General features: G+C 39.1%; 1 protein-coding gene across 1 annotated transcript in view; it reads right to left on the bottom strand.

Moving 5' to 3' along the window:
• Positions 1–28: 28 nt before the first annotated feature.
• LOC140936228 (NBAS subunit of NRZ tethering complex-like) overlaps positions 29–22,312 on the bottom strand; it is a 54,468-nt gene continuing 32,184 nt past the window's right edge. Inside the window, exons 40-63 of the mRNA XM_073385658.1 lie at positions 22,020–22,099; positions 21,305–21,480; positions 21,173–21,214; positions 20,339–20,426; positions 19,606–19,650; positions 18,953–19,192; positions 18,219–18,354; positions 17,336–17,412; positions 16,428–16,728; positions 15,952–16,018; positions 14,357–14,467; positions 14,102–14,177; positions 13,318–13,434; positions 12,837–12,897; positions 8,033–8,148; positions 7,128–7,229; positions 6,530–6,744; positions 5,866–5,980; positions 4,406–4,614; positions 3,856–4,147; positions 3,087–3,229; positions 2,607–2,730; positions 1,964–2,089; positions 29–1,270 (exon numbers count right to left, since the gene is read on the bottom strand). Of these exons, the coding sequence (XP_073241759.1) occupies positions 941–1,270; positions 1,964–2,089; positions 2,607–2,730; positions 3,087–3,229; positions 3,856–4,147; positions 4,406–4,614; positions 5,866–5,980; positions 6,530–6,744; positions 7,128–7,229; positions 8,033–8,148; positions 12,837–12,897; positions 13,318–13,434; positions 14,102–14,177; positions 14,357–14,467; positions 15,952–16,018; positions 16,428–16,728; positions 17,336–17,412; positions 18,219–18,354; positions 18,953–19,192; positions 19,606–19,650; positions 20,339–20,426; positions 21,173–21,214; positions 21,305–21,480; positions 22,020–22,099 (3,389 nt within the window). The 3' untranslated portion in view covers positions 29–940. The remainder of the gene's footprint in view (positions 1,271–1,963; positions 2,090–2,606; positions 2,731–3,086; positions 3,230–3,855; positions 4,148–4,405; positions 4,615–5,865; positions 5,981–6,529; positions 6,745–7,127; positions 7,230–8,032; positions 8,149–12,836; positions 12,898–13,317; positions 13,435–14,101; positions 14,178–14,356; positions 14,468–15,951; positions 16,019–16,427; positions 16,729–17,335; positions 17,413–18,218; positions 18,355–18,952; positions 19,193–19,605; positions 19,651–20,338; positions 20,427–21,172; positions 21,215–21,304; positions 21,481–22,019; positions 22,100–22,312) is intronic.

The following is a 22,312-nucleotide window of genomic DNA, read 5'->3' as shown; positions in this document are numbered from 1 at the left end:
AAGGACGTCTGCGGGGAGGCTAGAGCCGTATTGAATCCACAAATATGCACTGTTAAATTACTGTAGCTGCCTCCGGGTTGAAACAGTGTTGTTACAGCAATACGTTATTAAAAGATCTGGGTCACGAAATTAACGCAAATTCAAACATAAACTGAAAGAGCCCACCACCAATTAATGGATTAAATTTCTTCGCCAACGTATTAGGGTTTTCTTTGGCGGGAAAACGAAGAGGCTATGTTTTGACCTTTTCATCCGTTGGCCGATAAAAGAAACAACGAACACTTACCGAAACCAAATTTCAAGTTTATACGAAAATCGCTTGACGTAATGACTAAACAGGGGGCCCATAGTACATGCAAGCAGCGACTATCTCTTCGACCAGTATTACTATTAACTCAAAATATTTCTCCACTTTTGATTGGCTTATCCCCCTGACAATTCTTCATTACTAGCTAACGTTGACCAAATTTGCTAAAACTACGTCAATAGAAAGAACTAAAATAACATTGTAACGTAATAAATTATTCACTAGCTGGTGTAGACAAGACCGCGAGGGTTATTTGTGGTCAATACATAATTTATCTATCACATAATTTAATTGTATGCTATATTTTGGTAATTAATAAAAACATAAATCTCTCGATAAGTTAATCGTTTCGTTTTTGTTACGGTTTCAAGTACTTAAGGCATACTAATTAATAATGAACATCGCTTAACGCACTGCTATTATTTCTATGAGCTGTTCTTTTTCACTTCCGTCCAACGTTAATTATCTCTTTCCCGCTAAGTTAAGTGTTATAACGAAGACCCTAATTAAATAAATATACCAAACGATTTTCTAAACTTCAGTCATATCGCTGTCTATCGATGTTCCACAGTTCACTAAAATAATGGCTTTACTATTCTTGTTGCAGTTTTTTTTAAAACTTGACTTGAATTGTTATCTTCTAAGCCACCTGCATAATACCCCCACAGCACTGTCAAACGTTCTTAAAGCGCTATGTGTTCCATGATAATTCAACATTAGTGTGCCAGCCTCTGCCCACAAACCGGCTGTTTGTAGCTGAGAGGCAACGAGCCTAACTCTTGCTCTCGTGTGAGATGCTGCTGCTGTTGCTGTGTCATCTGACTGGGGCTCTATGGGTCCATCAGGGTTACTGAGAACAAAGCTTATCAGGGGGGTGAGGAAGGGCGTTTGCGCCACTTCCGCAGTTAGGCCGTTGGATATTAAAAGTTCCAGGAGCTCATCATCATAAGAACTGGAATTCACCTATAAGAGAAAACACAAGGTTTTAGGAGGGAGGCTTACGATATTACGGCTTCTAAACATCCAGATTGCAAGTAACCACTCTAAACAAAATGGCACACACTTGCAGAGAGCAACGGAAAAATTTAAATAGTCCTTTCAATTTGGTTGGGAAACATCAAACGGAAAAAAATGTGTCTTAGTTACCAACCACCCTTCTCTACGTTGCAGAGGCCAGTTGCATATTTGACTACTAGCATCTGGCGTAGAAAAAGAGTGACTGGGCTGAACATCAGATGCCGGTGGCGGTAGCTGTTACATCCGACGTTGGAGTTTATGCCAGCTTCGTTCGCCTTTTTTTTTTTCATTTCTTTGCGGGGGGTGGGGCGCATATTCGGAAGCTGGAAAGAAGGGAGTGATGGGAAGGGACTCCCCACTCGCACTCTGTGCTCATTTCCACCATCCACTTGCAAATATTCTCGCCTTTTTAAATCCAAACCGAAAAGAAAAATGGCAATTCTGCAGTGAGCCGGTAAACCGATTACCCGTGCCTCTGGCGTCCCAACCCGATTTTTCCATCAAATGAAATTAAAGCACTGCTACTTTGCAGTTGCTTCTAATTCAAGTCGAGGTAACTTCATAACAACATACGTGAATATCAAAGATGTAAAGGCTGTATATAAAGCAATTGACTGGGCCTAAAGAAAACAACGTTACCTTCAAGTTCTTCATGTTTTCCAAAGCCAAGTGATGCATAGCTTCAAGTTTTGTCACCAAGGCAAACTTCAAGGCATACAAGGATCGACAATTAAGCAGCATCAAATTATACACATGGGAACAGCACTAAGAAAAAATTGAGAGCGCGTAACAACACCTAAATTCAACGATGCTATGACGTAATAATAATATAATGATAACTATAATCACAACAAATTTACATGTAGTGTCGACCATGAGGATTGATATTTTCGAGCTGTGCGAGGCGCATGAGCTTTACTATGAAATCGCCCATTTAACCTCACCCTGCAGAACGCAAAGTCAACTACGCAACATAAGTGAATACCTAGGAGGCAAAGACATAAGCGATTATAGCACGTTTAAACGTCATTCCCAAGGTACACTACTTTCAGTCTTAGGCCCTAAAAAGTCAATGCTGCATCAGCACTTCCGTTCCTTGTAACATCATAATACAATAATTTGGAATGAGCGTTGCTTTTTTTTTTGTAAGTTTCGAGACGAAAGAAGTTAGGAGGTACAAGCTGCGTTTGTTTCTGAGGATGGCACCTAAAATGTTACTGATATGAATGTTCCTGACAGTTTTAGATGATACTTTTATGTATGCAACTTTGCATTCATTTACCTCCACATTGAGGCTTGTTGTGCTACGCAGCTGTTTTGCCATGTAAATCACGTGCTCTCCATCACCATGGCAACGTATTAGCTTGTCCATAAGTTGAACCCAAGGATTAGCGGATGGCTCATCACTGTTCAAAGATAAAATAAACATGCTAAAACTGGTCACTGTGTAAGTCATCGAATTGTCCAACTTGTGAGTATTCAGAAACATTTAGAGCTTAGAGAGAATATTGTGTTTTCGATTCAAATGTGGAAAGGACGAGTTTCCCGATAAGAGCCGAGTTACTCGAAGGGTGACTGGCTAGTTGCTATAGCAACTAATATGTTTCGTTTTCAGTTACCCCTCAATACGCTCCGCCCCCAGCTTCTAATCTTCTTATATTTTGAAAGGATTCGTTTGTGCAAAACCATTTTGAATGGATGGGTCGTGGTTTGTTTGCCGTCATTTATAAGGTTTTAATAAAAGAGACATTTCTACTCTTACTTGAGTTCTGTAGCCGCCAGCACAGGCCATAACTGTAACAGGGAACCCAGGCTAAGAAGCTGATCCAGCGATTGGCTCTCAAGTAGAAGAGTCTCAAATAGCTCATGTCTTTTTTTATCACTATCAATGTCTTCTGGAGAGAGCTGAATGAAAGAAACGATAACACTGAACTAAGCAGACATAAGAAACTGGAAGCCAGACCTGGATAGATCGAATTTTTAATTTAGAATTAAAAATAATCTATGTCAGTTCCTTTGAGTAGTGATTGATACGATAGCTCTTGGCACCTGCCATAGTTCAAACGTCAGACTTTTCATGTACCGAACTTTATACCTATTTAGGTCGACCCATAACAAGTTCGATTGTTGATTCAGACGTCGAACTTACCTAGTCGGACTCAAATCATTTTCACGATGTACAGTTGTCTACAATGCTTTCCGGACAGTGAAAATATGCAATAGTAATTTATGTATTAGGTTCGACGTTCGACACGTGGGCCACTCGATCTTAATTCATGGGTCGACCCAAATTAGATACGTCGGACTTAATTGATTCAAACGTCGATCTAGTCTTCATGTGCTTAATTGAAGGGATTAAGTTCGGTTAATGAAAAGTTGGACGTTTGAACTTGCAATAAGTTCCCGTTAGTCTTGGCAAATTAAAATTGACTTAAATTCCTGCAAGAAATTCCGTAATCACATTAACACTTGTTTGATGGGCACACTCTGGGAAAATCTTTTCAGTGGAAAATGTCACTGACATACGTTACCTTTTTGTTCCATGTGCAAGACACAACAGCATCTGTTTGATAAAACAACAGCAAAAAGGTGTCTTCTCCACTTAGTTCAAATGACTCCTCCATCAATCGAAGAACTGTTGTCTTTACAGCGGCTGACACACTCACATCAGCACAGAAGGGTCTGAGACACTCCAATACGTCTTCTTGATTGGTCATTGTCCCTCCTTTCTGAATGTGAAGGCTTACTGTCTGGATAATTGTACGTAAAATGTCCATTGGGTTCTTATTGTTCAGCAGCGAATGAGACAAATCCGCTGTTTCACTGAGAGAGAATGAATAAATATATATCTGCTGTCAAGTTCATAAGTAACTAACTAACGGTGGAACCAGCGGACACAGACGTATTTCCGGTTTAACATGGTAACGTATTTCCGGTATACCATGGTAACGTGTGACGTCATACTTCTCACCTCTATAAAAGCCTGCGAGCAAGCTCTTTCGGAGGTGTGGAGGGAGAGCAGCGAGTATGTAGCAAGTACTGTGGACAAGATGAAAAGGAGTAAAGTTTCAGTAAACTTACCAAAAGGACTCAAAGATAATTTTCAACGTTTCTTGTACTGTTCTCCCCACTCTACCCTTCTGAGGTTTTTGTCTTGAAGCGAGCAAGATAAGTTCATTGATTGTCTCTAAAGATGCACCGCCGATTAACATGTGGGTCACAAGTTCACAAATCTCATCTGGCTCTGAGCGTGACAAGTCGTACATTCGAGCGTAGCTTGTACCCATCTCCTACATAAGAAAAAACGAATCACCACATACAGTAAAGAAGTGGCAGATTTAACGGTCATTGTTCTAATAGCCATGACCACAGACGAAACCCCTTGTAACCTTGTAACCACATTTCTTCTTATTCCACGCTCACACTGTCAAGTAGTAAATTGTTCATTACTCTGAGTCCAAGGAATCGTCGTCGGTTTGAAAAGGTTGACAATAACTGCCAATTCCTTTGCTTCAAACCATGCGGTTACTAAAACAATCATTTGACTGAAAAATTGATACATTCTGAAATGATGAACATGTGAATTTGTGTGTTTGGTAAATTTGCCCAAGGAAATTAAACAATTCTTTACGAAGTCAAGTTAAAGAAGTCAAATCTCCTAAGCACTACAAAGTGGTCGCTTACGGGAAAAATCAAGAAAATAAGCTCAAACTGAACTGATGAACGTGATTACATAAAGTTATTACCTAACAAGCTGAAACTTAGGAAAACAGACTACTGGCAATAATGTTTCACATCGAATAGCGTTTGGAACTGCTGAAACTTTGTACATCATAACATTTTGCATTAATGTTGCAGCCATCATTGTTAGTCAACTGCTATAAAATGTCAGCACGCTTGGTCAGTAATTTTAAATCTTTCATTTTGTGATATTCAAGACATGGCTTTCTTACAATTATACGTGATCATGCCAAGTGGCCGCTTACGAGAAACAGAAAACAAAGAATATGTCGAATTTCTGGTTTAAAAAGTGGCCATTTTAAAAGTGGTGTTGGCCTATTATAGAGTATTTAAAACAGATACTTGACTAGGAAACAAAACGGTTGTTTACAACGTGGTCGCTTACGGGAGATGGTCGCTTACGAGAAGTGGTCGCTAGGAAAGCGTTGACCATAGTATCATGGATAGTGGCGTCACAAATAAATGGCTTAACCATTTCGCACTTAATTCGTCTGGTCGTTGAAGCCGTAAAATACGATGTTTTTGGTGAGGGAGGCATTTGAGGCCGGGCCAAATAATATGGGAAAAAAAAAACATTCTGAAACACCTCTGGACTGGTAAAATCTTTTTAATTTAAAGAAAACAGAATAACTATTTTAACCTTATAGATCATGTCCTGAAAACAAATATACTGACATTATTAATAATGCCACTGTAAAATTTGCAAAAGAGCTCCTTTTGGTTCGCCAGGTACTGCCAGGAAAATGGTTCTTACGTAAAAACATTCAACATGATAGATATATGAATCTCATTTACTATACCTCATCATGCTCAGTCAGTTCATAGATTAGTGGATCAGCAAGGGATTCAAGGTGTCTGCACGACTGCTCCAAGTTGGCAATTACCTCCTCAAAGTTAACAGCACCTTTAGAAACACTAAACAACAACACATCTCTTTGTAAATCTTGAAGCACAGTATTTTGCTGGCTTATTGACCAACACGCACTAATGGTTTTTTTTACTTGTAGTGCCCAACCTTAAAGCCCTAACAGTGTCCAGCATCTTAATTTTCCTACAAAAATTCACAGCTTACGGACTTAAGGGACATGAGAAAAATAAAATGGTCAACAAAGACAGGGAATGTTGTTGTTGACAGTGACTGAAGTTTCGACAACCTGTACGGGAGTCAACTTCAGAGTCAAAGTGAGTTATACCAAGTCACTTGATGGTATTATACTCTGGTTATTGACCCGATTGGTCAATTAAGTCGCGATGTTATTGGTCGTCTGTCAGTAAAGCTGTGATGCTGTTGGCTATGAAGAGTATAAATGTGATTGACGCGTTTCGATTCGCCTTTTATCAGTTATAATGGTCGTTTACTGTTAGTCAAATTGTCGGTAGTAAAGTCATTCAAACTTAACCGGAAAATCATACTCCATCCACCTATGATAATCGCTGCCAGAACAATATAATGAACATACAGACCTGTCTTCCTGGGAGATTCCTTTTTTCTTTAACGCAGCATCCTGCTGTCGAGCAAACCTCAAAGCTCTGTTCACGATCTCAACTCTGTTTTCTAGCGCTATGCCGTCCACAGCTGATTCGCTGAATGTTATAGAATTAATAAACTGCTGAACGCCGGAAGGTGATAAACGGGGAAGAATTTTGTGACAAGCGTCATAACGCTGAGCCCAGTCAACCTGTAAGGGAAGAATAAGACGTTTTCACCCAACTACAATTGACTTGGAGGTTTCTGACAACCACTTTCGAGTCAACGCTGTGACTCAAAGTTTCAACGAAACACCCCCTTTCAAGTACATGTGAGAAATAGTACGCCACTAACATCATTATTATTTAAGCTCGCAGGCAACATCACGGTTCAGTACCAATACGATTTTCATCACCATATTAAACATCCTCAGCCTAGATCAATGAAATGAGATTGTTGTTGCTGTTGTTGGCACTCTTTCCACAGGTGTCCACTCTCGGTATCAGAAGTCAAGTGCAACAATCTTGTTAAATACAAGACGAAAACGTTCCTTTTTTGCATCATGACGCTTCTTTAAGTATCCCAGTTGCTTACCAGTTGATCAGTTTCACCCTCTTTAGGTTTTTGTTCTCCTTCCCAAAACAACTTCTCTACATATGCTTGAAAGACGCCTTGAGGATCTAGACAGCTTCCATCCTGAAACAATTTTATATGCTCACTCACTGTTGATCTGGTCTATGTACCCTAATATATCTAATTTATTCGACCTGGTGAAATGCAGCAGAGTGAGAGAGCCGGATTAAAACAGCATCGCAACTGATCATGATATTCATCCCCTCTTATCCCATCCAACCAATGAAAGCTGGGAAGACAAGATAATCTCGGCTCACATCATCTGTGCTGCTTTCGAACAGCAGTGAGGGTTATTTAACCGACTTTTTGCGCGAAAGAAAGCTTTACTTTAATTCACTGCCTTTTTTAGGAGCGAGGGAAAGCTGAAAAATAATATTATCGTCTGCTCTTTATCCTTGCCGACTCGTTTAACGGAAAGTCTGCAAGCTTACCGTACTCAAATTAACATGCTCGCAAATGTATTGTACACATTGTTTGTTATCTTCTAAATGCGTCGAATTGTTTGTTGTTTGTAGTAAAGCTTCAGTTTTTAATAATTCTAAATTAACAAAAGTTTAAGCTCACTGTTTTTGTAACTTTCAATCCTTCGCTAACTTTATAGGCAGAACGAAAATACAGTATTAGGTGGACAACCAACAAAAGTACTCATGTGCCTTATAAGGCTGCGTTTTAAACTAACTTCAAATCACAACAAACACTTTTCACTCCTGACTAGGAAAAAAATAACACGAGTGTGGACATAAGAAAAAAAAGGCACATAACTTTTCCTTGACGGAATGCAATAAGAAAAAGATAAGTAATTCTTCATTTTCAACAGGCGTGACAAACTCACAGACCGTACTCTACCTACAGACTACTTCGCTGACCTGTGTGGGAATCTTATTTGCTAGCTTTGCCAAAAGATGCACATTAGCACTTGTCAGCACTGGTTTTAAAATTTGCAGGGGTGACTCTACTGCGATCAGTTTCTTGTAGTCCAGGCCTGTAGGAAAGAAGAAACACATTAAGCAATGTTAGCTGATTGTACTCAGCTTCCTGGCAAATTGCAAACTTTTATTAACGCGAACGACATAAAGGGGTGACAGCTCTTGTGTGGTTTCCTGAAATATATACAAGTGTTAGTAGAAGGACTTTATTTAAAGAAGCTGAAATCTTACAGTTATAATTTAAAGGCCCTCATGGAAGGGAACATTTTAACTCCGCAAAATGCGAACTATATGACAACGGAGGATGACAGGATAACACAGCACTCAAAATACAAACCCATTTGAATACACCCAGCCATAAGACTTATTTTGTGTTGTTTTCCTTGGCAATACCCTTCAGTAACTGTGTTCACATTGTGGGTGGCTCGTCCCAAAACGTTCTGTAATTTATAAATCAAGTTTTTGCCTTAACAATTCCTCCTTAAGGACACTTTTTTATAGCCTTATCTATCCTCCATACTTCTTCTACCGCGTGAGCGTCTGGGCATCGACCTATACCCATCAAACCTCAGAAGATTAATGACACTTCAAAAACGGGTCGTAAGAATAATGTCGAGGAGTACTTTTGATGCTTACACTGACCCTTTATTTAAAAAGTTAGGAATTCTGAATCTTGAGAGGATCTACAAACTTCAAATATATGAAAATTTATGTATCAATACAAATCCGGCTTACTTCCTGATAGCTTCAATAATATGTTTCTTGCGACACGCCAGGTGCATTCTTATGGTACTAGGAGTTTGGAGCTTTTTCATTTATCACAATGCAGGACTAATATAGGAAAGTTCTTTATCAGTTTCCAAGGTCCTAAATTCTTTAACTCTCTTAGTTTTGAAATTCGAAATGCAACAAGTACCGCTTCCTTTTGCTGTAAGCTGAAAGAATTCCTCTTATCATAAATATTTACTTATTTTTCATTACCCTTTGCTTGTCATTTTCATTTTTTTTCTCAGTTTTTTTCCTTTCGCTTTTTTTTAGCCTAACTATGATTAATACGACTATCTAATATACTTTAAGATTAACTATAGCTCTGCCATTGATTATTGCATCTATAATTCTGTTAATATTTTGTTGTAATAATTTAACTGAGGGAGCCCATTCCTTATAAGGTCGGTGGCTTCCCTTGGGCTTCCTTGCCATTAGCTTTTTAAATATTTAGATTTTCTTGTTCTTTGTACATCCTTATGGCAAAACAATAAACTGAACTAAACTGTAATTGGTACAGTATTTTATGGAGACAAAACCAATTGCACACATTTTAGGCACCGTACTAAAGAACAGTTACTACACCTAGATATTAGGAGCAAAAAGTATTTCACCTCATTATACTCTGTCCCCGGCCCTTCGAATAAAACAAGATCGCAAGGGTGCTTTATAAAATATGTACGTGAAAATATTTCTTATTTGACATCAATAAAATTTTGTAAGACTTTACCAACAGGAATTATAGAGATTTTAAGCCTGCACTTGGACCATAATAAATGTCATGAATTTTCAGGCTTTTATGAGTACACCTGCACTAGCGTCAACTAAACAATTTCTTTTACAGCACTAAAACGTTTGGTACTCTTAGAAGGTTGGAAAACCTTAACTGAGTAAATAATGTAAATGTAAATTAGAGCGGTTGGTTCTCAAATTCCGAATTGTTTGCCCATTTTAACACTATCTTAAGTACCTGTATTGAACGGCACTGGCAACTCTTAAGCAGTCATATGTTTTCCTTTCTCTGGAAGTTTTAAAATACATTAATTGGCCACCCTTAATTGACTGGCTTTTCTCTCACTGCGCCAAGATCATCTCAGTTGTATCTGGCGTTCAGATTTAAGGTTTTGAGTGTGTCAGCGTCATCTTGAGTTTCGATTTTGTTTGAGCTCCGATGATTGGACTGTTAAATTTAGTTACAAAGGTCCCTACTCTTAACACGCTTAATATATGTCCTTTTGTTAATTGACAATCAGTAACGAAATAAACTGTAATTGATTAACTTTGAGCTATCAATCTCCTTCCTTCACTTTAATATTCTAGTTCTGTTATTTATAACTACAATCCTGGACAAAAGTCTTGGGACACTTTTGCATTTCTGGGGCGTTCACACAGTTGATGATGATGATGATGATGATGATGATACCAATTCACACAGGCCCAACCCCTCCCCTCACCCCACAAACAATGTTGGACGCGCGTATCCAGAACTTTCTCGGAGTTTCAACTTTGTATACGGTGGGGGGAGGGAGAACTGCAAGAAAATTTCGAAAAGGATGCACTGTTTTTTGAGCGAACCCAGAAATTACAGAAAAATATGAATATTGCATTACTGTCCGACGGACTTTTGTCCATGATTGTACGTCCTTCATGTGAGGATGGAAGCCATAAACGCAAGAGTTTGTACGAGTTTACAGACTAACACAGACTCGTGTGGAAATAGCTTTAGTCATCGTTTCCATAATACATATCGTCATTTTCTCCAGAATAAACATCGTCGTCGTATCGATAATGCACATCTTTATCACCTCCAAGATACATATTGCCATGGTCTACATAGTGCACGTTGTCATCGTCTCCATTATACACATAGTCCTGTTCTTCATAGTTACGATGGAGATCGTCATCGTATCCATAATACCCATTTTCAACGTCGCCACAACGCACATCGCTATTTTCTTCATAATACACATCTTCATCGTCTCTATAATAAACATCGTTATCGTCGTCATCATGCACATCGCCATCTTCTCCATAATTGTAATACACATCGTCATCGTATCCATAATACCCATTGTCATCGTCGCCATACTGCACATCGCCGTCGTCTCCATAATACACATTGTCGCCGTCGCGATGATGGACATCATCAGCGTCCCCATAATTCAGATATCCATCATCAACTAGACTGTAGTCGTTCACGTCCTCGAAAGCCATTTTGTTAATAACAGCAACAACGTTAAAGAAACGTGACAGCCTGGTGGTTTTGCGAGATTTCTTTAGGCCGAAAATCAACGCCACTGATATTTTCGCTCGTCTGAAATATCGATATTTTCAAAACACATCGACTGTTTCGATACTCAGTAGATTAACAATACTACCGGGTGACTGTCGAAAACCAAAACGACGCGGACTTGATATAACCTTTATTTTGAATGATGACGTCATAGTATCGAGATCATATGCATTACCGTAAGAGTAACTACCTGTATCGACGGATTTAAAAACCAGTATCGGTCCTTCATTAGCGAGTTCCTAGAACTTCATTCTCTACTTCCGCAACGATTCTCAGAACTTGAAAGTTTTAATAGCCAACAATGTCTCCTCGTGGTAACCCGGATATAAATAATGACTTGCTATTTGAATAGGCCTCAAACGCACCTGTGCCAAACTATAAGGAAATTGGAATATTCGAGCATTGGCGAGGTCCACATTTTCTTTCTTGCAACAATTCAAAACTTGCGCTAAAAACTGCGACATCCAGTAGTGAGTTCCAAAACCTTCACTCTACTTCCGCAAGAATTTTGTCCCAAATGGTAAACCAGAAGTAAGTAATGACTTAATTGCTATTCGTGTAAGCTAATAACAAGCGTGTGTAGTTTTTTCAATGAAGAAACTAGAGACTTCTAGACTTGACGAGGTCCCCCTTTGCGTCTCGCGAGACGTCTTGCCGGGAGCGAAAGTCAAATGCTCATTATTATAGATGGGGTTGGCGGTCAGGGAAAATGGCGGACATGCCCATTGATGTGTCGAATTTTCTTTAGTTGTTTAGCTGTAAGATAATACTAGCCCAAAAGCCCAGTTACTGAGTACAGGCAAGGACCAGAAACTGCTTAAAAGGTAACTAAATGATAAGGCTCCAGTTGTTCAAAGGGTGGATAACGTTATCCACTGGATACATTTCGCAATTAGTGTTTTTCCTAATAATTATCTGATGGATAGTGATTTAGCCGGTAAATATTGCTATCCAACGTTTGAGCAACCGGGGCCAGGAGCAACATACTAGAACGGACTCCCTAGAAATTCGTGGTATCCCTCTACCATCGACTGAGAATAATGAGGAACAAACTAACAATTTAGCCAAGAAACGACCTGATTAGAAATAATTAATCGCCAAATTTTATGTTATGAACAACACCATATTTGTTTGTTAGGGCTGAGTTGCTCAAAGCATGGTTAGCTTTAACCATTGGTTAAGCAGTATCAAAACCAATACGTTGTCAAGGTATTAAACGCTGGTTAACGCTAACCATGCTTCGAGCAACTGGGCCCTGGTCTTCCGCCATTTACCGTTCTCTTTTTCATGTGTGTGTGTGTTTATGTGCGGTGTACCTGACCCTTTTTTATGTACCGGTATCCTAGGTATCTTTCTAGTCTCCTACGGTTATTTCAGCCAGCCTGTACTCTTTCTTGTTATCATTAATACGTTGTAATCAATTGTAAAATCGTTGGGCACAAATTATAATAAGTTGCTGTTGTTGTTGTTGTATTAAAGAACCTTGAAAACGGGTTGAGACAATACAGATGCCCTGCTCTAAGACAAAATTCCTTTTTTCCTGGAGAACTAAAAACATGGAAATTCCCACTAAAGGCAATCTTCCAAATACATTCTAGGAATTTCCAGGGTCTTACTGCTAGAAAACGCAAACAACCAAGAGCCATAATGGCTCTTGAATCAACCAAATTCTTTTAAAAACCTCACCAGGTGCAGCTGACTTTATTTTCTTCAGTATTCTGAGGTGTGTTTGGGCATCTAGTTTTTCCTAGAATCACACAGGTGGGAAAAGTAAAGAAATGAATCACACTGATTTGTAAAGTTCAGAAACGACTTGAAAGAGCTATGTCACCAGGATATTGATGTGTTAGGGCAATTCTGGGCTCTACTAAGCCTTTACCAATCCATAACATGCTCTTGTTGAGTTATGAAGAATATATCAAAATTGATCTGGGAGAACAGTTTCAATGCCTAATAATAGTCATAAATACCCAAAGTAGGAATTTTTTCAAAACATTCTATTGAGGAAAGGACACGATTTAGATTTAAAAAATAAAGCAAATGGTGTAACCTAACCCCTTTAAACCACTACAATCAAGCGTATTCATTAAGAACATGACGCTCCTCTCCTAACCAGTCTGTGGTCAGTTCCAAATAAGATCTACATTAGTCTGAATACCACTTGTACCTTCAAGCTTTGATCCTTTTCTTCACACTGCTCCAGTAACATGTAGTAATAAATCAATCTTGCGTGTTTCGTGCCGTCAATGGTTATGTACATGTTCTCAGTCATTCTTTCCGCTACCTATAAAACATTATCAGGAAGTTCACATGCACTTGATTTGACAAGTTTTGCAGACCTGGCTCCAGTTGTTCAAAAGGTGGATAATGCTATCCACCGGATAAATCTCTATCCAGTGGATAGCACAATTGGTCTCCCTCACACGTATCCGTTGGATAGTGATTTATCCAGTGGATAGCGCTATCCAACTTTTGAACAACTGGGGCCTAGTAGTAAATGAAGCACAGCCCCAGGTTAGTTTATATTAGAAAATGCAATGGTCATTAGAAAATATCCCCTCATTCTGTACAGCTAAAATAGTGATCAAATGTGTTGAAACACTTAACACGTTACACCCTGTGCAATGTTGATAGATGTATAACCCATTTGAACGTCGCGAATCTCAAAACCGAAGAAGGAGAGACAGAGAATAGACAAAAAAGTCGGTTGAAAAGGAGTGCAATGAAAACTCAGCTTTCGTTTTATGCCTCAAAACAGTTTGGGGAAAGTATTACAGGTTTAAAATAATCACGTAGGTAGAAGGAGCGATCCCAGTAGAAAACCTCGCGGGTCTTAACTGACATGTGAAAGGGACGGGATGTATGAAAAACAAAATTATATTTAAACCCCAAAAAACATTATTCCACAATAACCAGTCAGTTTATTACAAAAAGTTAACATTCTGACTTACTTTGCATGGATCCTGTAGGAGCGTGCTCATGGCGCTCACTTTGTTGACTCTTTCTTGAATCTCTTTTGTCGAGAGACTGAAAGGAAATTTAAATCCAGAAGGAAAATTCTTAAACCCTCCAACTTCCTAAACCCCTAAACTAAAACATATTTGCGATGGTGGTTGATTCCGTGAAGAATAATGCAATATCTACGCTTAAGAACTTGCAAGATTTAATCTTTTCTAAGAAAATGAATGGTCTAAGTTAAGGCTTACTTGCTATCTGAGAAAAGACACTCCAGATGGGTCATCATCATTTCCCATTTTGAAACATCATATCGCTCTGCCAAGGACATTGCTGTGTCGAAAACCTCTTCCTCAAGGGCCCTGTCAAGAAAGCTCCGGTTGTTGTTGTTGTTGTTGTTTTATTTGCCAAAAATTATACAAATCAAATAAAATCTAATTACCTTAACTCTCATGGCGAGGAAGCCCAAGAGAAGCCACCAGGCTTATAAGGAATGGGCTCCCTCAGTTAGATAATTAGAACAAAATATTATCATAATTACACACGGGAAAATCAATGGCAGAGCTACAGTAAATCTTAAAATAAGTATATTAGATAGTCGTACTAATCATAGTTCTAGGCTAAAAAAAGCGAAATGACAAAAAGAAAAAAACAAAACAAAACAAAACAAAACAAAATAAAAGAGCAAAGGAAGAAAAAAAAAATACAAAAGATCATAAAGATCTGCGAAAATGAGGCAATATGTTCTTCTTCCAAGCACTACCTTTGGGTTACAACTCTAAGAGGAAACCCATTATTATGATTATTAAATCTCTGAAAAAAGTAATCCTTCTACAAACTCAAGTTGATTTTGCTTGATAAAACTAGGTAAAAGAAAGTATTCTAGTATCTCATGTAAACTAAATTAGTTTCCTATGTTCTACAAAGAGGCCTTAAATGGCACAATGTAAAATATCGTATTACCCACTCCACTTAGGGGTTTTTTCAGAGATAACACTGTAAGACTTTGGAACGTTGATTAAAATTAGAATGGATCACAATGCCCACAAATGAGAACTGTGAAACGAGGTATATAAACACAGTAGAGGTCGTACCGCGAACAACAAAGACTGATTTCGTTACAGGTTAAGAGTTCTGTGAGATGGATCCTGCAGTTTTTCGTTCTTAATTGAGAAAACCAGATTGCCTAACCGCCTGGAGATGTGAGATCAATGGAATCACTTTCTTCTCATTTATTTTAAGACTCTGAGTGCTTCTCGAAACAGGAATCGAAACCGGGCGAACCGCTTCATAATCAAGTACCCAAGCAACTGAACTTCCCAGGTGACGGTATAAATCACTGTAAGTTATCTAATGTAGATCAGTACTGTAAGACTGAGGCCAGTTACTGACTGATGCCTTTCTCCTCTCACAGCTTCGTGCTTAGCAATATAGGGACCTCAATCCCATGAAGCCGACCTTTCCTCAGAGTGAAGTGTGTTCAGAGAGGACTGACCTTACATTCCTTTGGTTTCAAAAACCTTTAACCGCAAGTAAGGATACAGAAACAACTTATGGGCAAAGTCTTAAGACATACGATGCCTTCCTTAGGTACACAGTGAGATGAGAAGGGGTTTTTCTTGTTTTCTCCCTCTTTATCTTTCGTGAGTTACAGCCCTAGGGAATGCAAGGTGATTATTGCTCGCTTAAGTTTTGCTATTCTGAATAATGTTTTTTGCCTGATCCAGTTAATTAATTCTATTATTGTAAACTTTCTTAACTTGGCAAACAAATGGTTGTTGTTGCCAGGAAAAGGCCTAAGTTTGCTTCAAGATTAAACACTAACGACATGAGGGATTTACCGTACATTGCTAAACCAAGAATAGTCTCTCGCTTATACTCTGGATCCTGGGCAAAACGGCCGATATCAACTCCTGCAATTAAAACGTCTTTGATTTAGGATACAACAAAATACTAGACACCGATTGTTCAAACAGTGGATAAAGCTCTCCACCAGATAAATCACTATCCAGCGAATACGTTTTAGGGAAACCAATTACGTTTTCCAGTGTATACGCTTTTGAACAACCGGGCCCAGTATGTAAAGGTTCAATAAAATTGCCAGGATTAGCAGAAGTTACACCCCTTTAAAAACAGACACGTAAGGAATACAACCACATGTCTTCATCACAGAAGAAGGAAGATGTAAAAAAAGCCTCATCCAATAACGATAATTTAATCAGTATCAAAAGACAGTCACAAAGAGTTTGTTTGGAAAACAACCATAACATTCTTCAAACTGTCAGGGCATTATTTAGTAGGTAGTACCCAACTTTTACATACCCTTTCCCAAGCTCTGTAGCAGTTGTCCTTGTGCAAAGTCAGCCATACGATTGTGATACTGCACCAGGAAGTTGACAAAGTCCTGAGATTCCTTGGGCCAGTTACCATGGGCGTCAGCAGCAATATGATGCATCACGTGATCAATGAGGTCTGATGGCAAGTGATAATAGACATCTGCTTGCCGAGTCTGCATTGAAGGCTGAATGTTGTTGTAAGCATTCACTGCAAAGCAGTAGGCTGCCATGTGAAGACACAGATAACTGCTACCTAAACTGCTCAAGAATTCATCAACCTTGTTAGCCTGAAAAGACAAAAACAAAAACAAAACAGAAAAAGATGAAGTTTGTGTTATACAAATTAACAAGCACACGGGGCACCCCGACCAATATTTTTCGTGTCTTCTCCGATTAACAACATACTACAAAAATATCCTTTAAAAATCTTTTGATATTTGCACCTACAAGTCAATCATGGATGAAATTGAAATTCTTGTGATAAATTTGCGTTTATGGCACTATTTTTTAGAAGCAGATGCCCCATCCCCCCCCCCCCCCCCCCCACACACACACACACACACACACACACACCCCACATACAAATTCGAACCCATGTGACAACCGGATTTATCCCGTATGTTACAACATTGCATAGGGTGGAGGGGAGGAACTGCAAGGAATCTGTAAAAAGACATAGCACTGCTTCATGTTGGCATCCTACAATTACAGGCTATGACTACTGCATTACCGTTCCAAGGAGCACAATTGTAGTATTGGTAATATAATTGCATCATTCATGTTAAATTCCAATATTTTACGTCTCGTCCATTTTGTTGTGTTTTTATTTCTATTCTCTACACGTTAAGGTAACTAGCAAGGTTTGTTTTCCCATCCCAGGGATCCAATACAAACCTCATGAAGTGCAAGAAGGTAAGCTATCCCAAGGGTAGTGTCTTCCTTCAACATCGACTCTGCCAACTGGATTATCACTGTAAAAAATAAGCAAACATCACGGTGATTACATGAAGAAGTTATGAGGATGATGTCTATGTTATGTAATAGACAGGGGGGATATGGAGGGCAGGTGCTGGAAATGAGCAACAGGATATACCAACAACAAAATCAAAGGAAGCAGAACTTAATGCAGTGGTAACCATGGTAACTTTACCTGGGATGGACACCCCCACCTAATAGCACCGGTCACACCGGTCACACCGGTGTTACTAAGTGGAGAAACCATGACTCCATTCAACCAAAACTTCCGGTCTGAATTTTTGACAACTTCCAGTAGCGAATGGAACAGCATTTTCAAAAATTTCCAAAATGAGGACAACCTAGCGAGGTATATCCAAACTGTCGAAATTCTTTTCCGGAAGTTTTCTTTCCATTCAACTTATCTCCCGGAATTTCTAGAATTTTCGGTTGAATGGTTCGCATTTCGGAAATTCAACAGTTTCCAGAATTTCTGGAAACTTTTCCGGTAAATTTCTGTGCTATTTGCCGCTGTTTCCACATTTTCGAACGGTCTGGTTGAATGGAAAGCGCCCCTATTTTCCCTGCTCAACTCCACGAGGATTCGGCAAAAATCCATCAAAGACCGTAATAACCAAAAAAGAAGCCAGGAATGCGAATGCTTAGAGTTCTTAGAAATCCCTACTTGCGTACCCAGAGGTAAACATACTCCATGACACACAGTTGCACAAGTGTAAAAAAGATACATCTCTGGCATCATCAGTGTTCAGTTACACCAGAAACTTATGAGTTTCTTGTTACACTCAGAACTTCTCAATTATACCTTCGCTTGTTGGTTCAGTTATTGCACCTTCAGACCTGCTCTCTGACAGTTTTTGCGTCCTTAACAAACAGCGGCTGAATAACAGTGGTTTGTTGGCCATCTCTCTAGCAATGTGCTGTTCATACGGTAATCTATCCTGAACACCAGTAAAGACAAAGTATCAACATACTATTCCTGTAAACGTTTATTACATTTATTTTCCACGACGCAACTGTTATAAGACAACTATGAACTACTCAATTCCAGCTGTCACTTCAGATTGACCAAAAAAAAATCGTAGAGTAGCATTTAAAAGCACTTACTAGTGAAAATGTTTCACGGCATTTAAATGGTCACAACAATGTTTTCCCTCCCCACATCAAGACCAGCTGAGGAAGGGTGAGATGCAAAGGGCTCTTTATAAAGCTATAAGTGTGTTAAAAGGACGCCTATAGGAGCAAGCACCTTGCAAGCCGCCGAATTCAGGACTGTGCTCTCGCAAAGCCCGATGGCCCCCGGCATAAAACTTTTACTCTCGGGCGACTAGAAAATTTTGGGTTTCCATACAGGTCATACGCAGGGTACCCAGGATTTCACAGGTTCAGAGCACTGGGCTCCCTTTAAGTTTCCTTAGAGCGGAGCCTTAGAACTGACGATGGACCAATCAAATGCGCACAAAATACAGCATATTGTGAGATGGTTGTTTTAACAGACAACGTTCTACTAAACGCTGCTATTTTCAATTCTCTACCCACCCCTTTCAATCTCGTTATGTTCTCTTCCACCAGTGACCTGTAGAATGGATGAAATCCGTGCGTATTTACAATCTGTGAGATTGGCGTGATCAGCTCACTGTCTTTTTCTGTGGCCTGTTCATCATGAAGAGGTCTGATCCACTTCATTGTGCTCTTCCAGAATTTCTTGTCTCCAACAGCTGATAACAGTGACTTGGGATGTGTTAAAAGGCCCTGATCTGAAGACGAATCTCCACTTTCCTATACAGCAATCAATACAAAATAGAATATGACAGAGCTCTCCCTGTGCTAAAGAACAATACTTGTTTCATGTCACGCTCTTTAGAAAGCTAAAACGTATCGCAAATTGAACACCTGTTTTGTTATTTAAGACTATATTTAGTAATTAAAAGTGTTTCCTGTCGTCTGTTGCTACGCATGGCAAGGACAGACATGGATTATTTTTTTTAAAATATCATGTGTAAGATGTTATTTGTGAGCTTTGACATTTATTTTCTTGGGCTCCTATGAGAAATTTTCTTTGGTGTTATTATAGATAACGATAATTTAAGAAGCACCGCGATGCTTTTTCGAGTAAATATGGTATTAGTTCTTGAAGCTAGACACAACTGAATGGAACAGTGCGACCGTGAGACATGAAAAATACCTCTCACCTGATCTGTGGCCTGCATATGATGGTTCAATTCCTGATACAATATCTAACAAGCAATACAGAACACACTCCATCTGACTAAGTGTTTTAAAATAATTCACTGAAAACAGCCAACAAAGTAAGTAAACCAAAGATTGGAATTAAGGTATGTAATTTGTACAATATTAAAAAAAAGCAAGTGAATAACAGCGATTTTTTTTCGTTAGGATTGTTTAAAATTGGAGTGCACTTCCTACGTAAGGAAATTTGCCACTTTTGAAAAGAGAAGAAAACTGCAGCCGAAATGCGTCCCACAATAGTCCATTTTACAGAAGCAGGTGGAAACGAGGCTGGAGTTCACCTTGTTTTGATACAACCCTTTCTTCTTTATAATGTTAATCATGTTGTCCTTATGCTAGCTAGTATTTTTTAGCATATTTTCATAAGAAAAGGAAGGAGGTTTGTATCAAAACAAGGTCAACCTCAGCCTCACGTTCGCTCAGAGGCTAGGGTACCAAGCTCGTACCTGTAAAATGGTCTATTGTTCTTGTGATCGTTGCTAGAGACGCGTCAGTCAGCTATTGGTCAATTGTTTTCCTCTTCCTAGTAACAATCCCAGAATTCTTCGCGAAAGTTAACTCGACCCAGTTTCTTCTCGTATTGGAGAAGAGACAACTTTTAATACTGTCAAATAAGGATATTTTTTAAATGGACAAACAAGTAGGGAAAGATAAAATATGGTAAGTGTCGTTTACCTTTGTCTCTAACAGGCTTCTAGCTTTAAGAAGAAGCTCCAGCTCATCTGGCGTGCAATGAGTCAGTGAAAATGCCAGAAGAGATTGTCTTCGAAAAAGAGATTAAAGAAACGTTACTTTTAGAGCTCCATTAATGGACAGAAACCTAATACAAGGCAGGCCAACACATTACTTTCAACTAAATCATGAAAGCATAAAACAGAGTACGTGTATTATAACTACAGTGGAACCTGGTCAATACGGACGCCAAGGGGACGTCATGCCATAGTGTCTGTGTTATCCGGGTGTCCGTATTAAGCGGGTTCTTTTTAGAGAAAATACATGAGATTTTTCAGTATCGGGACAAAAGAAGTGTCCGTTATATACAGGTGTCTGTATTACGCGTGTGTCTGTAAGGGTTCCCCTGTGTAATGCAATGTTGAGGGGCACTGGCATAATTGCTAAAGTGGAATATGATGTGATAATAGTTGATTACAGCGTATGACTGCTATTGAAATAAATGTATACTGCAACCCAAGACTCCCTCTGACATCAATTCAAGAGCACTGTTTTCCAACTAGCAAGCTTCAGAAACAATAATTACACAGAAACAAGACTTCAGGCGATTTCAGAAAGACCATACCCCACTCAAAAAAATTTACAAGTCAGAAGTTACAATAGGCAACAGAATTGAGCAGCACCAAAGGATGCAGTCCTTTGTACAGTCAACACATTCCCTTGCCGAAAGAAGAACGAAAGGAGAAAGATCATTTCGACCGTCATCCTTAATTGTAGTGACACTTGATAACCACAGACAATCTTCCCTACTCTTCCAACCTGGCACTAAAAACCTACCTTGCCTTCAAGTCTTTGAAATCTTCACATTCTCCAAGAACCCTAACAAGAAAAGGCATAATCATAGGTTACAAATTAACCAGAACAGATGTTCTTGCACCCCTCACACAAAAGACACGGGTAATTGTTTACCTGCAAATAGTCCATGCTGGAACATATTCCTGAGATATCAGTCCCTTGCACGTTTCATATGCAAATGTGTAGTCACGTGCCTCTATTGCGGCTTCAGCAACCAACATAAGCACACGACCAAGTCTGGCGCTTTCATCAGAACCCGAGATCTGCAAAAGGCTGGCAAGGTGAAGGATCTGGTGGAAAAAAAAGACAGAAAAATATAAGCGAACGATTTCTTGATGTTTACATACCCCTGAAATGACTTTTATATCAATGCGAGACACAGCGCGCCAAATAAAAGGATCTAGGAAAACCGCAGCCACAACCGTATTAGCACTAGCCAATTGATAATCACACTACCTGACACACTAGATTATAACATAGTCTTGTAAACACTTATCTAAACATCTATATCCAATATATGAGATTTACACTTTGAGCAGAGCTTTCGTTTGGTTGAGGGAAAACTTCATCAGTGATTCTAACATATTGTTGGATGAGATATAGCATTTTGTGAAGCTTGAACGGTTGCCGTTAACCAACTTGGGTCAGTTAAACCAAAAGTATAGACATTCAAACACCAATCTTCACATTGATCTTCCAGTCTATCAGCCACTATTTCCAGCCAGTCTTAAATAGTACATTTCTTCCAGAAGTGCTGAATCAACAAAAGCTTCCTGTGACTTCTGGACAAAAATATGATTGTCGCTCAGTGTAATAAGTTACGACTTACCTTTTGCTTTTTCTTATAAGCTGTAGAAGAGGAGTCCAGAACTTGCATGATTAAACCAAGTTTGTCTTCGCACAAACGAACTGTAATGCAAGCAAACAAAAGGCTGACACCTGCCACACCGCTAACAGCTACCGTTGTGTATAGGAATTTGAACATTACAACGGTTGCCGTAGCCCTAGAGAAGTACCAGCAAGTAAAAGAGCAACTTTTAATTGACTGCCAAATGCAGTGGGTGTTACTATCAGTGTTGCGAAAACAACTTTTGGTTAGCTATTTTATCGTGTTGTGGATTA

This window comes from Porites lutea, chromosome 5 (genome assembly GCF_958299795.1).
Source record: "Porites lutea chromosome 5, jaPorLute2.1, whole genome shotgun sequence".
NCBI classification, from domain to species: domain Eukaryota; kingdom Metazoa; phylum Cnidaria; class Anthozoa; order Scleractinia; family Poritidae; genus Porites; species Porites lutea.
The sequence above is the reverse complement of the archived record's forward strand: the minus strand, read 5'-3'. Positions and strand labels throughout refer to the sequence as shown.